Source organism: Cherax quadricarinatus, chromosome 9 (genome assembly GCF_038502225.1).
Source record: "Cherax quadricarinatus isolate ZL_2023a chromosome 9, ASM3850222v1, whole genome shotgun sequence".
In the NCBI taxonomy this organism is placed as follows: Eukaryota; Metazoa; Arthropoda; class Malacostraca; order Decapoda; family Parastacidae; genus Cherax; species Cherax quadricarinatus.
This window is the reverse complement of record NC_091300.1, coordinates 22,121,456-22,137,674: the sequence shown is the minus strand read 5'-3', so window position 1 is coordinate 22,137,674 and position 16,219 is coordinate 22,121,456. Positions and strand designations below refer to the sequence as shown.

Sequence of the window (16,219 nt, the reverse complement as noted above, 5' to 3'; positions counted from 1 at the left end):
ACAGGGATGTTATGAAGCATTTCTTCAGTCACAGAGTTATTAGGAAGTGAAATAGTTTGGGAAGTGATGTAGTGGAGGCAGGATCCATTCATAGCTTTAAGAAGAGGTATGATAAAGCTCACGGAGAGGGAAGAGAGACCTAGTAGCGGCCAGTGAAGAGGTGGGGCCAGGAGCTGGGACTCGACCCCTGCACCCACAACTAGTGAGTACAACTAGGTAAGTACACACACATATTTATTTATTTATATTTATATTTATTACACAATTCTCGGTGTATATACTTGAGAGAAGTGAGTGAAGTACTTCCTATAAGGTAGTGAAGGTCAGCCATGTCCACAGTCCTCAGTGTTGCCTCGGCTCGTGCTGCAAGGTGGGTGTCTTGTTATTCTCTTCAATTCTACGTGAAGTGTATTGTACTGGGCTGGTGAGTACTTATTCTCGTGTGTTTGCAGGAGTCCAGCTCCTGGAGCTGTCCCTTTTAAATTAACCTAAAGAATAATTATGACTCAGTATTGTTAATTTGAGCATATTTGTTGGTAAGATGACCTTCGTTGATGCGCCTCTAAATTATGCCTCATCACCCAAGAGAAGCTTTATTTTTATTTTCCAGGATTTATGGGTTTTGTTGTATTTCATTTCGGTTATAGTTAACGACTACAATTTGGCGGAAGATAACATAAGATTTCGTTCGGATTTTTAACCCCGGAGGGTTAGCCACCCAGGATAACCCAAGAAAGTCAGTGCGTCGTCGAGGACTGTCTAACTTATTTCCATTGGGGTCCTCAATCTTGTCCCCCAGGATGCGACCCACACCAGTCGACTAACACTCAGGTACCTATTTGCTGCTAGGTGAACAGGACAACAGGTGTAAGGAAACGTGTCGAAATGTTTCCACCCGCCGGGAATCGAACCCGAGCCCTCCGTGTGTGAAGCGGGAGCTTTAGCCACCAGGCCATCAGATAGTAAATATTTCGTATGCAAGTTGTTGAAAAGATACTAGCAACATTCAAACCTTTCTTATGGTTGTGCTGCATGTCACTGCATAATGTTGAATGTTTCACCCCGGGACGTAATAAAGACGCCCTAGTTTGTTACTAGTAAGATATCCAAGTGTTGAAGGTAAACTAGTTAGGACCTTCATGGAAATAAGTCAATTTGACTCTTGGGCTATCCTAGGTAATTCACACATGTTACTATGATAATTGTACTTATGTTTACCTATACTTAAACTTGCTCCCCTGCCTGAACAAGAGGCTAAAAAATATTGCTATCCTTTGAACTTGCTGCCTCTGTTCACCTAGCAGTAAGTAGGTACCAAGGTGGAGTTAAATGGTATAAAATGCCATTATACTGCATTTGTCTATTCCATGGGTATCAGGGTGTTGATCAACTAGTAACTGCCTTTATTACACAGCATCACAAGCCAGCACTATCCTAAACAATGCTAAAAGCCTATCAGTACTTAACTACAACATCAGGTCCTTAAGCAAACACTATGATGACCTCCTGGCACTCCTTGAATCACTAAAGACACCCTTCTCCTGCATTATTCTTACTGAGACCTGGCTTAAGCAGGACACAATAGATATCTACCCTCTACCAGGATACACAGCAATTCACAACTGCAGACCAAACCAAGTTGGGGGTGGTATTGCAATCTATTACTCTAACCAATTATCTTGTATTAGCACCACTTGCTTTAGTGGTCAGTCAGTACTCAGTGGTCAGTCGTCAGTACTCAGTGGTCAGTCGTCACGTGAGGTCACAGACCCTGAGCTGCTTTGGGGATTAGTGTGGACGGTTACAAAGCATGGCTTGCTTCTGCAGCGTTTTAAAAATTGAGGTTGGAGAGTTGAAGGAGGAGGTCTTGCTTCTCCAGGAGGAGATTAGGAGGCTGAAGATTCACCTCAATGGGTCTGGGAGAGAGTGTGAGGTGGCTGGAGTTGTGGGGAATGAGGCTTCTAGCAGTGAGGTGCAGTCTGTCTCTCGCTGTGAGGAGGCTGTAGTTGGGGAGGTAGCAACGGCTACCAGCAGTGAGGTGCAGTCCAGCACCTGCTACAAGTGGCGAGTGGTTCACAGTAATGGAAGGCGCATCAGAGTAAGGAAAGTTATGAGTGAAGATCTGAAGGTAGGAAATCGCTTCTCTGTTCTTCAGGATGAATGTACTTCAGTGGCCAGTGAAGGTAAGGGTACTACTGCCTCTGCTAATGGAGGTAAGCTCATTCTTGTGGTTGGTGACTCTCAGGTAAGATATATTGACTGTGCTTTTTGTAATAGGAATAAGAAGATGAGAGATAGTGTGCTTCCCTGGAGCTGGTGTTGGGGACATTGTCAACAGGCTGGATAATATCATGTCAGGTAATGGGAACAAGCCCATTATCTGTCTCAGTGCTGGTGGAAATGATATTGGGAAGGGTAGGAGAGAAGAGCTGCTAGATAAGTACAGGTCAGCTATAGATTTCATTAAGTCTAAGGGAGGGATCCCAATCATATGTAGCATCTTGCCTAGAAGGGGAGTAGGAAATGAATGGTTGTCTAGGGCAATTGGTGTAAATTGTTGGCTAGACAGATACTGCAAGGAACTTGCAATCCCATTCATTGACAACTGGAACAACTTTTATGGCAAACATGATATGTATGCAAGGGATGGGGTACATCTCTCTGGGGCTGGGGTGGTAGCACTTGCAGACTCGATTGAGAAGGCCATTGGTGAAATGCCTATGATTTTAAACTGATGGAAGATAGAGGTATGGGTGTGTGTGGGAAACAAGCAGGTTGCAACACTTGGGTTGGAAACAGTAAATGTATAAAAGGCATTCAGCATGAAGTTATAAATAAAGACTAGATCAGGTCAGCAAACAAAGGGGGACAGCAGAGGGCAGCAAGGGACTAGCTCCCTTAAGGTTTACTATACTAATAGCAGGAGTGTAAGAAATAAGATAGATGAGATAAGATTAATTGCAAGTGCAGGAAACATAGATATTATTGCTATAACAGAGACCTGGCACAATCTGAAAGATAGAGAGATGCCCTCTGAATGTCACATACAAGGCTATAAATTATTCCACACTGACAGGGTCAACAGGAAAGGTGGTGGAGTAGCGATGTATGTCAGAGACAATTTAAATTGTTGTGTTAGACAAGATATTAAATTAGAAGCGTCAGCCACTGAATCTGTTTGGTTACAGCTTCTCGAGGGCCGAGAAAAACTAATTTTGGGTGTGATTTACAGGGCCCCAAATCTTGATAGGGAGTGCAGTAAACTTCTATGGGACGAAATTCGTAAGGCATCTACATACGAAAATGTTGTGCTAATGGGAGATTTCAACTATAGACAGATTGACTGGAGCAATTTGACAGGAAATTTAGAGTCAGGTGACTTTCTTGATATGATCCAGGATTGTTTTTTAAAACATTTTGTGACAGAGCCAACTAGGGGAAATAACCTCCTTGACTTGGTTCTTGCCAGTAGGGAAACACTAATTAATAATCTTGAGGTTAATGATGAGCTTGGGGAAAGTGATCACAAATCACTCAGTTTTAATATATCATGGAATTCCCCTAATAATGGCAATCAAGTCTCCGTCCCTGACTTTCGCTTGGCTGATTTCATAGGACTGAAAAATTACTTAGGTGGGCTGAACTGGAATGACCTGACTAAGGGTCAGGTAGGTGGTGATGGTTGCCGATATGATGCTTTCCAGGGCATAGTTCTAGCTGCTCAGTCAAATTATGTTCCAAATAGGGAAATCAGATCAAACAAAAATGATCCTAAATGGATGAACAATAGATTAAAATATCTGATTGGTCAAAAGAGAGGCATATATAGGCAAATCAAAAGAGGAGAGGGGCAATTGAGAAATCGATATATTCAGTTAAAGAGAGAAATAAAAAAGGGAATTAGAAAAGCAAAAAGAGATTATGAGGTTAAAGTTGCAAGAGAATCGAAGACTAACCCAAAAGGATTCTTTCAGGTATACAGAAGTAAGATCAGGGACAAGATAGGCCCACTCAAAAGTTCCTCGGGTCAGCTCACTGACAGTGATAAGGAAATGTGTAGAATTTTTAACACATACTTCCTCTCAGTTTTTACACGGGAGGATACCAGCGATATTCCAGTAATGATAAATTATGTAGAACAGGACGATAATAAACTGTGCACTATTAGGGTCACAAGTGACATGGTCCTTAGGCAAATAGATAAATTAAAACCTAACAAATCCCCAGGCCCTGATGAACTGTATGCAAGGGTTCTAAAGGAATGTAAAGAGGAGCTTAGCGCACCTTTGGCTAATCTTTTCAACATATCACTACAAACTGGCATGGTGCCAGATAAGTGGAAAATGGCAAATGTGATACCTATTTTCAAAACAGGTGACAGGTCCTTAGCTTCGAACTATAGACCAATAAGCCTAACCTCCATAGTGGGAAAATTTATGGAATCAATAATTGCCGAGGCAGTTCGTAGCCACCTTGAAAAGCATAGATTAATCAACGAATCTCAGCATGGTTTTACAAAGGGGCGTTCCTGCCTTACGAATTTATTAACTTTTTTCACTAAGGTATTTGAGGAGGTAGATCATGGTAATGAATATGATATTGTGTATATGGACTTCGGTAAGGCTTTTGACAGGGTCCCACATCAGAGACTATTGAGGAAAATTAAAGCACATGGAATAGGAGGAGAAATTTTTTCCTGGATAGAGGCATGGCTGACAAATAGGCAGCAGAGAGTTTGCATAAATGGGGAGAAATCAGAGTGGGGAAGCGTCACGAGCGGTGTTCCACAGGGGTCAGTGTTGGGCCCCCTGCTGTTCACAATCTACATAAACGACATAGATGAGGGCATAAAGAGCGACATCGGCAAGTTTGCCGATGACACCAAAATAGGCCGTCGAATTCATTCTGACGAGGACATTCGAACACTCCAGGAAGATTTGAATAGACTGATGCAGTGGTCGGAGAAGTGGCAGATGCAGTTTAATATAGACAAATGCAAAGTTCTAAATGTTGGACAGGACAATAACCATGCCACATATAAACTAAATAATGTAGATCTTAATATTACGGATTGCGAAAAAGATTTAGGAGTTCTGGTTAGCAGTAATCTGAAACCAAGACAACAGTGCATAAGTGTTCGCAATAAAGCTAATAGAATCCTTGGCTTCATATCAAGAAGCATAAATAATAGGAGTCCTCAGGTTGTTCTTCAACTCTATACATCCTTGGTTAGGCCTCATTTAGATTATGCTGCACAGTTTTGGTCACCGTATAACAGAATGGATATAAATTCTCTGGAAAATGTACAAAGGAGGATGACAAAGTTGATCCCATGTATCAGAAACCTTCCCTATGAGGATAGACTAAGGGCCCTGAAACTGCACTCTCTAGAAAGACGTAGAATTAGGGGGGATATGATTGAGGTGTATAAATGGAAGACAGGAATAAATAAAGGGGATGTAAATAGTGTGCTGAAAATATCTAGCCTAGACAGGACTCGCAGCAATGGTTTTAAGTTGGAAAAATTCAGATTCAGGAAGGATATAGGAAAGTACTGGTTTGGTAATAGAGTTGTGGATGAGTGGAACAAACTCCCAAGTACCGTTATAGAGGCCAGAACGTTGTGTAGCTTTAAAAATAGGTTGGATAAATATATGAGTAGATGTGGGTGGGTGTGAGTTAGACCTGATAGCTTGTGCTACCAGGTCGGTTGCCGTGTTCCTCCCTTAAGTCAATGTGACCTGACCTGACTAGGTTGGGTGCATTGGCTTAAGCCGGTAGGAGACTTGGACCTGCCTCGCATGGGCCAGTAGGCCTTCTGCAGTGTTCCATCGTTCTTATGTTCTTATGAATACATTTTTGCTAATTTTACTGTAAAAAACCTTAAGACACCCATAACAATCGGTGCCATTTACCGGATACCTCACACAAACATCCCAAATTTCAGTGAGAAATTAGTCACTAATAACAAACAGACAAATGAATAAGCACCACCTTCTCTTAGCTGGAGACTTCAACATCAACCTTGGCTTACTAGATGATCAGCCTGTAACTGATTTCATCAACAATATGAACAACACACTTCTCATACCAACAATAACTAAACCAACCAGGCTCACTGAGACAAGTGCAACCATAATAGACCACATATGAACCAATATACTAGCCCCCCTTAAATCAGGGATAATCACAGATAGCACTACAGACCACTACCCTACCTTCCTCCTGACAAACATTAATAAACCACCACTTGAATACAACAAAGTCTCATTTAGACTCCATGACGAGGCCTCAATAAGGAAGTTCACAACTGACCTAGAGATTGTTGACTGGCCTACAGAATTCTCCAAGGCCAATGGTATTGATGACTGGACAGACATTTTTCTTAACAAATTACTTAGACTATACAACAAACATTGTCCTATAAAAACGAAACAGATCACAAACAAACGGCTTGGTTGCCCATGGCTAACCAGCACCATTCTGAAATCCATTGACAAGAAACACCAATATGAAAAGCAATATAGACAGGGCTTAATACACAAAGATATTCTTAAACACTATTCATCAGTTCTCACCAAAGTAATAAAGAAAGCCAAACAACTATACTACTCCAGTAGATTCACAGACACTAGAGGAGATATAAAAAAGACCTGGAAAACACTCTCTCAGATTCTAGGGACCCACAAACTGAAAAAACCAAGAATATTGTCGTAACTAAACCTAATGAAACACCACTACATCCCACTGACACAGCTAACAAGATAAACGACTTCTTCTCAACCATAGGATCTAATCTCGCCAATAAAATCCCACATACTAATGCCCATGCCGGGGACTACCTAGATGGGAATTTCCCAAATTCCTTCTATCTTGCACCAACTGAGCCCTCGGAAGTCACCGAGATTATAAAGTCACTTAAAAACAACTCAGGGAATCTGTCTAATGTCCCACCATTACTGTACAAGTGAGTGGCCCATATCCTTTCGCATGCTATTTCATTACTTTTTAACAAGTCACTAGAAACTAGCACCTTCCCGAAACTACTCAAGATGGCAAGGGTTACACCAATACGTAAAGGTGGTGACCCTACAGACTTAAACAACTATAGGCCGATATCAAACTTACCATTGCTATCCAAAATCTTTGAGAAACTCGTGCACAGGAGACTATATTCATTTATAACAGCACAAAACATACTCAACCCCTGCCAATTTGGATTTAGGAAAAATAAAAGCACTGATGATGCAATCATAAAAATGCTAGATCTGCTTTACACAGCATTGGAAAATAAGGAATATCCACTAGGAGTTTTTATTGACCTAAGAAAAGCTTTTGACACAGTAGACCACGACATCCTACTCCACAAACTTGACCATTACGGTATAAGAGGCCATGCGCTTGCTTATTTCAAATCTTACCTTACTAATAGGTATTAGTATGTTACCATTAAAGACACAGCATCAACAACACGGCCACTTGATACTGGAGTTCCGCAGGGAAGTGTCCTTGGTCCCCTGCTCTTCCTCATATACATCAATGATCTTCCAAACGTATCCCAACACCTGAAACCCATTCTCTTTGCTGACGACACGACTTATGTCATCTCTCACCCTAATCTTGCCACCCTCAACACCATTGTTAACGAGGAGCTGATCAAAATATCGACTTGGATGACAGCCAATAAACTTATGCTTCACACTGACAAAACCTACTATATTATGTTTGGTAGCAGAGCAGGAGATGCACAAATTAACATTAAGATCGACAACACTCTAATTACCAGACATAATGAGGGCAAATTCCTAGGCCTATACCTTGACAACAACCTGAATTTCAGCACCCATATCCAACACATAACCAAAAAAGTATCCAAAACAGTTGGGATCCTCTCCAAGATACGATACTACGTGCCGCAAAATGCCCTTCTCACACTACACCACTCACTTATTTATCCATACCTCACCTATGCTATTTGTGCTTGGGGATCAACTGCAGCAACACACCTAAAGCCAATAATAACCCAACAAAAAGCTGCAGTAAGAATAATCACTAAATCCCATCCCTGGCAACACACCCCCCTACTCTTCATAGATCTAAACTTACTCCCTGTTCAGTACATCCACACTTACTACTGGGAAATCTACATCTACAGGACCTTAAACTCCAATATCAACCTTGACCTAAAACGCTTTCTTGATAGTTGTGACAGAACCCACAGGCATAACACCAGACACAAACATCTCTACGACATTCCCCATGTCCGACTAAACCTTTACAAAAATTCAACGTATGTCAAAGGCCCTAAAATCTGGAACACCCTACCTGAGAACTCTAGAACTGCAGACACATTCATCACCTTCAAAACTACCATTAGAAAACATCTTATCTCCCTGATAAACCCCATCAACTAACTACACGAATACCACCTGGTGGTTCACACTTACACTCACTCACCCATTTGACCATAAACAGAAATATTAATCTCAATCTTAAAATAATGAATCCTATGATACTCCAATACTGAAACTATGTACTGTGCCAAAACAAAAGCATTCACATTGCTAAACTCACAAACTAGTATTTAGTCACTTAGCCATAATACCAACTTACCTCATAATTTGTAATATTTTAAAATAAAGAATTAAACTAAGTCTGCCCGAAATGCCTAGTCATGCTAGGCGTTTTAGTGGTACACTCTGTAATCATTATTTAACTACATGTAAACCACACAACAACCAAATTCTGTAAATTCAACATTGTAATCTTTATAGAGAATAAACTTTGAATTTGAATTTGAAACTAGCGGTCGTATCCCGGGGAGAATAATTAAGGGACCATAATGTAGCCAAGAGTCCGCGATGACGCAGTAACTTGGGTTATCCTTGGTGGCTACCCCATCTCTCTCCCCCCCCCCCCGGTTAAAAAGGTTAGAGTTTTTCAAGTGAGTGCCACAGTGTACACACAGAAGGAATTCCTTTGATACTTGTGTGTTTTAGTAGGGACTCGTGTAGCTGTGTGAGAAAATGGTGTAATAAAATATTTATGGGTTATAGGCATTCATTTTGACTAAGTTCTATATCATTTAGCTTATAAGTACCAGTTTTCCTATAATTAGAACCATAAATATCTGCCACTTTTCTAACAGGTCAATGTATACAGATCATCATGTAGCTTTCTAGTGTCTTCAAAAATTATTTGACAGCTTAATTTTGTCATCAAACTTATGTCAATATTTATTCAGTCATTTACGTCATTTTAGTAGTGTGAGCAACGAGGGTCCCAGCATCATCCTCTGCAGCATACCACTGGCAACAGGTCCCTATTCTGATTTCTCCCCATTGATGCAAATGCTTACAATAATTATAATAATAATCTTTATTTCTAGAAACAAGTACATGCACAAGGTATATAGGCCTAGCTGCTATCAGTGACATACTGCTATATAGAAAGCCCCTTGTTATGCAGAGCATTTCAAGCAAGTTAGGTCAGTTTTGTCCTAGGATGTGACCTACACCAGAGAAATAACACCCAGGTACCTATTTTACTGATGGGTGAACATTGGACAGCAGATATCTTAAAGAAACACTTGGCTATTGGTTAGCCATGCCTCATCCCAGGAGATAATTTCTCCTGTTCCCTATGCCACTACTTCTCTAAGCAGTCTCTGATATGCATCTTTATCAAAAACCTGAAGTCCGTATATGATATTGTGCATATCGACTAAGGATTATCATAGAGACAGAGCAGACGGTAGTCGTGAATTATTATTATGTGAGTAAAGTACCTGCAGGAGGTTTACAGGGTATTACGTTAATTATTTCCAGGTCGCCGAACTGTAACTCCCTCGATGCCCACTGCTTCACCACTCACAAAAAGCTAGACCTGACATTAAATTAATAATTAAAATATTGAAACCAGCTACTGAGTGAGCAGGGGTGTAAGTAAGTAAGTTTATTCAGGTATACACAAATACAGTTACATAGAATTATCATACATAGCAGCATATGTGTAGAGAACCTAGGATAACCCAAAAAAGTCAGACACAGTGACTTATTTCCACTGGGGTTTTATTATGCCTCGCATAGAGTGAGACACATGCCTCTGGGGATGTTTTGGCCGCTGCTAGATCTATCTCAGATCTAGCAGCAACCAAAGTACTTTAATAATAATAATCTTTATTTCTACAAATACATATACAATGCATACAGTCCTAGATGACATCAATGGCATACTACTATATAGAAGGCCCCTTGTTATGCAGAACATTTCGGGCAAATTAGGTCAGTTTTGTCTTCAGGATATGAGCTGAGTGCGCTAGCAAAGCCTTAAACTGATCTCATTGAGAAACCTGACTTGCTAACATTTATGTCGCACTCTCACATAGGGTTTTCAGCCCATTTCTAAGTTAAGTTGGGTCACGTAGGTTAGTTTCAACGGAAAAACTATAAAAGTCGATCAAAAGTCTGCAGCGGGAACAGAAAATGGGCAGCCATTTTGCTGGGCTCTTATAACAGTCATATTGAAATTATTCAATACTGTCAGTCACCCATTTATTTGCCTGTTTTTACAACAGTGCCATGTTGCCTATGGTTGAGAGGATGGGCTGCAATGGAAAGTCTAGTCTTGCCAGTTCATCTCTTCCCCTCTCTTTTTGCATACCTGATGTACTGACATGCATTTCTCCAGTACTGCTTCCATCAGTTTGGCCTTCTATGAGTTAGGTTCCCATATAGATCCCATTCCTTCCAGCATTAGATTGCAGTTGGATAAATTTAAATTACATTATTATATGCATGGTGAAGCGCTAGACCTATAGGAGTCAAAGTTACTGAAAAATGGGAGGCCATCAGATTTTGATCCAAGAAGAGGAGGGCAGGTCCATTATTTTAACAGGTATTATAATGGGAAGCACTAGACCCGTAGAGGTCATAGCTCCAGGTAAAGGGAAGGCAATAAAGTTTAAGGCAATGGAGTTCAGGGTAAATCCAGTTCCTTGGATTGCAAGTCCGTCTGCATAAAGGCACACCATCCTCGAAGGGATTTAGATTTATTAAGACAGGCTGTTGGAAAGCACACTTGGCAATTGTGGATGGGTGACACAGACTTTGTGTCAATTCGGCTAGCATTATGGATATTAAAAAAAATACATGGGTAAGAATAAACTGAATGAGGTGTGTAAACTGGCCTATCCAAGCATGGGCCTGTATACATATGGCGATGCTAATACAGTGGTCCCTCGCTTTTCGTAGTTCTCGGCAATCATAAATTTCGCCAATCATAGGGGTATTGATGAGATTAAGACACATGTGCAACATCTGGGTATCTTTATTGTAGACGTTTCGCCATCCAGTGGCTTTATCAATACAAATTCTAGGACATAACTTGAAGACAGTAGAACTATGTACAGAAGATGAGGTAATCAGTCCCTCAACCTAGGAGTAGGTGCAAAGAGCACCATAGTCGTGGAGATTCTGAAGCAGAAGAAAGGAGCCTGGCGCTTATATAGTAACGTCAGGTGTAGCAGACGAGGAATCTTGGAATCTTAATTCTGAGGACATGTACATAACCTTCACGACTACGACAACTACTACTACAACTAACCCATCTCTTTGGGAAGGACCTACTTCCACTGGGGAATCCCGCCTACCAGTGAATATGCCCTCGTCTGCTACACCTGACGTTACTATATAAGCGCCAGGCTCCTTTCTTCTGCTTCAGAATCTCCACAACTATGGTGCTCTTTGCACCTACTCCTAGGTTGAGGGACTGATTACCTCATCTTCTGTACATAGTTCTACTGTCTTCAAGTTATGTCCTAGAATTTGTATTGATAAAGCCACTGGATGGCAAAACGTCTACAATAAAGATACCCAGATGTTGCACATGTCTCTTAATCTCATCTTGTCGGTATTATATACCATTCGTACACAACATAGGGGTATTTTCGTATAAACATGGACTCGCTTTTCATAGGTTGACTCGCGAATAGTAGTTCGTTTGGGACGCGTACTCACGGTGTGAGCCGGGGCAGCCTCCCTACCCAGCCAGTCTGGCATTGTTTACCAGTGAGTGAAGGTCCCCTCAAGTGCTCCTACGAAATATTTCATAATATTCCACTCATTTTAGTGCTTGCAAGTACTAAATAAGCTACCATGGCTCCAAAGAAAGCTAGTGCCAAGCCTGTGGTAAAGAAGGTGAGAAGTATGTACCTTGGCGAAGTCTTGGGCCATTTTAGGGAAGTGTTAAAGAGATGCCAGAAACAGAGCTCTCTCCACAGTTACTTTGCAAGACAGGACTAGAGTGACTCTCAAGGTGGTCCTAGTGGCATTAAGAAACAGAGAAGAGAAGCAACCCCAGAGAAGCAATTGGTACCTGAGGTGTTGCTGGAAGGGGATTCCCCTTCCAAACTGTAAACAATCCAATCTCTCTCCTCCTCCAGTCTCCCATACACTAAGAAGAATCTCCAATAAAGGTAAGTGTTATGCTGTTAATGTTTCATTCATCATTTCCCATTGTATTGTTTATGTACTACATGTATATTTCATGTAAAAAAAATTTTTGTTTTAATACTTCTGGGTGTCAGGAACGGATTAATTGTATTTACATTATTTCTTATGGGGAAAATTGATTCGCAAATCGTAAACTTCGTTTATAGTAGCTCCTCCAGGAACGGATTAATTACGAAAAACGAGGGACCACTGTATATTGTAAGCATCTATAGCTTTCTTTACATCATTACCATTATGCTGCTACAAAAATACTGCAACTTATTTTCAATTAATTATCAAGTGAGTTGGTATTATCATAGCCAAGCCTTAACACACCTCACCATCTGAGTATGGCATTATTCATTTAAAGTTATAAAGTTTTGTCTGCTCTCAATTATCGTATTGTTTACAGGTAAAACTCGTTAAAGATGTCATTAGCAGGTGACCGGGCCATTCTCAACTCCATATTTAATCCTCTGTTGCCTGTGGGAGAGTGTGTTTACCAGGAGGATATACCCGAGGAGCCACAAGGTAAGGAAATCAAACAAGATACTCCTACATTATATGACCCCAAAAAGCTACTTAGATGAGGTAGTCTTCAGCATTGCCATCAGCTGTGGGTCACTATAATTGGATGCGTTGCAGCGTTTGTGGGTGGTGGTACAGGTAGCACATTACACAGGTGTGGGTGGTGGTACAGGTAGCACATTACACAGGTGTGGGTGGTGGTACAGGCAGCACATTACACAGGTGTGGGTGGTGGTACAGGCAGCACATTACACAGGTGTGGGTGGTGGTACAGGCAGCACATTACACAGGTGTGGGTGGTGGTACAGGCAGTGCATTACACAGGTGTGGGTGGTGGTACAGGTAGCACATTACACAGGTGTGGGTGGTGGTACAGGTAGCACATTACACAGGTGTGGGTGGTGGTACAGATAGCACATTACACAGGTGTGGGTGGTGGTACAGGTAGCACATTACACAGGTGTGGGTGGTGGTACAGGTAGCACATTACACAGGTGTGGGTGGTGGTACAGGCAGCACATTACACAGGTGTGGGTGGTGGTACAGGCAGCACATTACACAGGTGTGGGTGGTGGTACAGGCAGCACATTACACAGGTGTGGGTGGTGGTACAGGCAGCACATTACACAGGTGTGGGTGGTGGTACAGACAGCACATTACACAGGTGTGGGTGGTGGTACAGGTAGCACATTACACAGGTGTGGGTGGTGGTACAGGTAGCACATTACACAGGTGTGGGTGGTGGTACAGGCAGCACATTACACAGGTGTGGGTGGTGGTACAGGCAGCACATTACACAGGTGTGGGTGGTGGTACAGGCAACGCATTACACAGGTGTGGGTGGTGGTACAGGCAGTGCATTACACAGGTGTGGGTGGTGGTACAGGTAGCACATTACACAGGTGTGGGTGGTGGTACAGATAGCACATTACACAGGTGTGGGTGGTGGTACAGGCAGCACATTACACAGGTGTGGGTGGTGGTACAGGCAGCACATTACACAGGTGTGGGTGGTGGTACAGATAGCACATTACACAGGTGTGGGTGGTGATAGCGGTACAGGAGTAATTGACATTGGTAAAAGCTAATTGCTAAAGTTCGGAGAGAAGAGGGATTTAGCTGTGTTATGAAACTGTTAGAATGATGGGCAAGCTTGAATGTTAAAATTCCATGCCAGAAAGAATGGGGAATCATTTTTTATTCATATAGACATGGAGAACTGAATTTAGCACTTGATCCAAATGCATTTCAGCAGGGGATTAAATCACTTGAAATGTAGTGGCCATTATTTTAGAATTGTGGTGGCCCAGTGATAAAGTATCTTTTGGTATTCGTCAGAGATATATATATGTATGTGTTATTACCTACTTGAAATTATGCTCATTGTGTCCCGTCTTGAATACTCTGTTCACTGCAGTCCATGACCTGATAATCCCTCTCCCTCTTGCTACCCCTGCACCCTTCCCTGCCCTGCTGCACTGTATGACCCTTGTAGGGTCATACAGCGCAGCAGGGAAGGGTGCAGGGGTAGCAAGAGGGAGAGGGGTTATCATCAGGTCATGAACTGCAGTGGGGCAGTGGATGGTGTAGGGGTATAGGGTAACAAGGAGTGAAGAGTGCTAGAAGCATCATCATCAGAGTTTGTGCAGTAAATCAGTTGCTGTCAAAAAGTCAACGAGAGAGTCTGGGTTAAAGGAGGGTCCATCAGCAAGAAGAGAAAGTAAAGTAAGGGCAGTAGAGCAGTGATGACGTTGGAGGTAAATTCTGCATGCTTGTTGATAGTGGGCGGACCAACAGAATATAGCTAACAGAAACTGGAACCTGACAATTCACAGAGTGGAACAGGGCACCTCTCTTTGAAATATCCATGACTAAGACGAGTGTGGCCGATGCTAAGACGGGAGAGAGTAGTCTCCCAACCTCAATATTGATGACAAGAAGATGGCCAGAAACCCGTACAGTGGACCCCCGCTTAACGATCACCTCCAAATGCGACCAATTATGTAAGTGTATTTATGTAAGTGCGTTTGTACGTGTATGTTTGGGGGTCTGAAATGGACTAATCTACTTCACAATATTCCTTATGGGAAAAAATTCGGTCAGTACTGGCACCTGAACATACTACTGGAATGAAAAAAGTTCGTTAACCGGGGGTCCACTGTACTTGGTTTTATAGAATGTAATTTATGTAGAAGATCAGACCAATGTTGTTGCCAGTGGGTGCAAGGGTGGGTAGCAGTTACAGCAAAAGTCTGTGAATGGAACACCTCTATATGAAGCTGGGAGGTCATGTACTTCTGACCATGCAGTAGTGCCTGCCTGTTTATTGCCCTGTATGTCAGCATGACTGGGGACCCAACAAAAAACAATATCTTTGTGCTTGCTAGAGATATGGCATAACCAAAGTTTTCTTATAGCCTGTAAAGCACTAAGGGAGTCTGAAACGACCACAAATGGTGACACAGGCATAGATGCAATACAGATAAGTGCAATGAGAATGGCACACAATTCAGCCGTAAAAATGCTAGGATAATAAAGGCCCTCACACAATGCTGCCCAGAAACACTGCTGCGAATTCAATGCTGTTAGAAGACTTGGAACCATTGTTGTACACTGCGATAGCATGAGAATGGATTGGAAGTGGTTAAGAAAGAGAGCAAGAAGCCACCGTAAGCATTTGGACTTTTGCGCATGGCAGTGGGAAAGAACAGACACAAACCATCAGAACTTTCCAAGGGGGTAGGGAAAAGTGAGATGCTTCATGAACATAGTAAGGTAAGGTGGTAAATGAAGAGAAGATGAGAGAGAATGTAGGCGAAGAGAAAAGGGATGGAGTAAACGGGCAACGAACAAATGAAGAATGTCTACTAATGTCAGGGACTATCCTATATATGAAAGGATTTCAGAGTTTATGAGAGCAAACATAATAGTGAAGGCAATGAGCATCATGGCAGTCGGTCAAGGATGGAGTACGTGTATTTGCCTCTGCATAGAGGCTCTTAACCAATGAAGGGCGAAAAGCACTGAGGCATCAACATTACCTCTGGTGATGGATGGGATTAAGGCTCTAGCCTTAATCCCATCCATGCAAGGGAGACCGCTGAATATATCTGGTCGCCATAATCTAGTTTCGATAAAATTAGGAAATGTCTCTCAGTTAAGAAATTCTTAAGGAAAAATAGTAGATTGCCTCGGAGGCC

At 42.0% G+C, this 16,219-nt stretch overlaps 1 protein-coding gene across 5 annotated transcripts in view; it reads left to right on the top strand.

Moving 5' to 3' along the window:
* The first annotated feature begins 271 nt into the window (after positions 1-271).
* LOC128686112 (tetratricopeptide repeat protein 36 homolog) overlaps positions 272-16,219 on the top strand; it is a 52,584-nt gene continuing 36,636 nt past the window's right edge. For all 5 annotated transcript variants that reach the window (XR_011391780.1, XR_011391779.1, XM_070083311.1 and 2 more), the window contains exons 1-2: positions 272-424; positions 12,904-13,022. Coding sequence is in view for 3 of the 5 variants with exons in the window: in XM_070083311.1 (XP_069939412.1) it covers positions 12,920-13,022 (103 nt within the window). In the remaining 2 variants the exon portion in view is untranslated. The remainder of the gene's footprint in view (positions 425-12,903; positions 13,023-16,219) is intronic.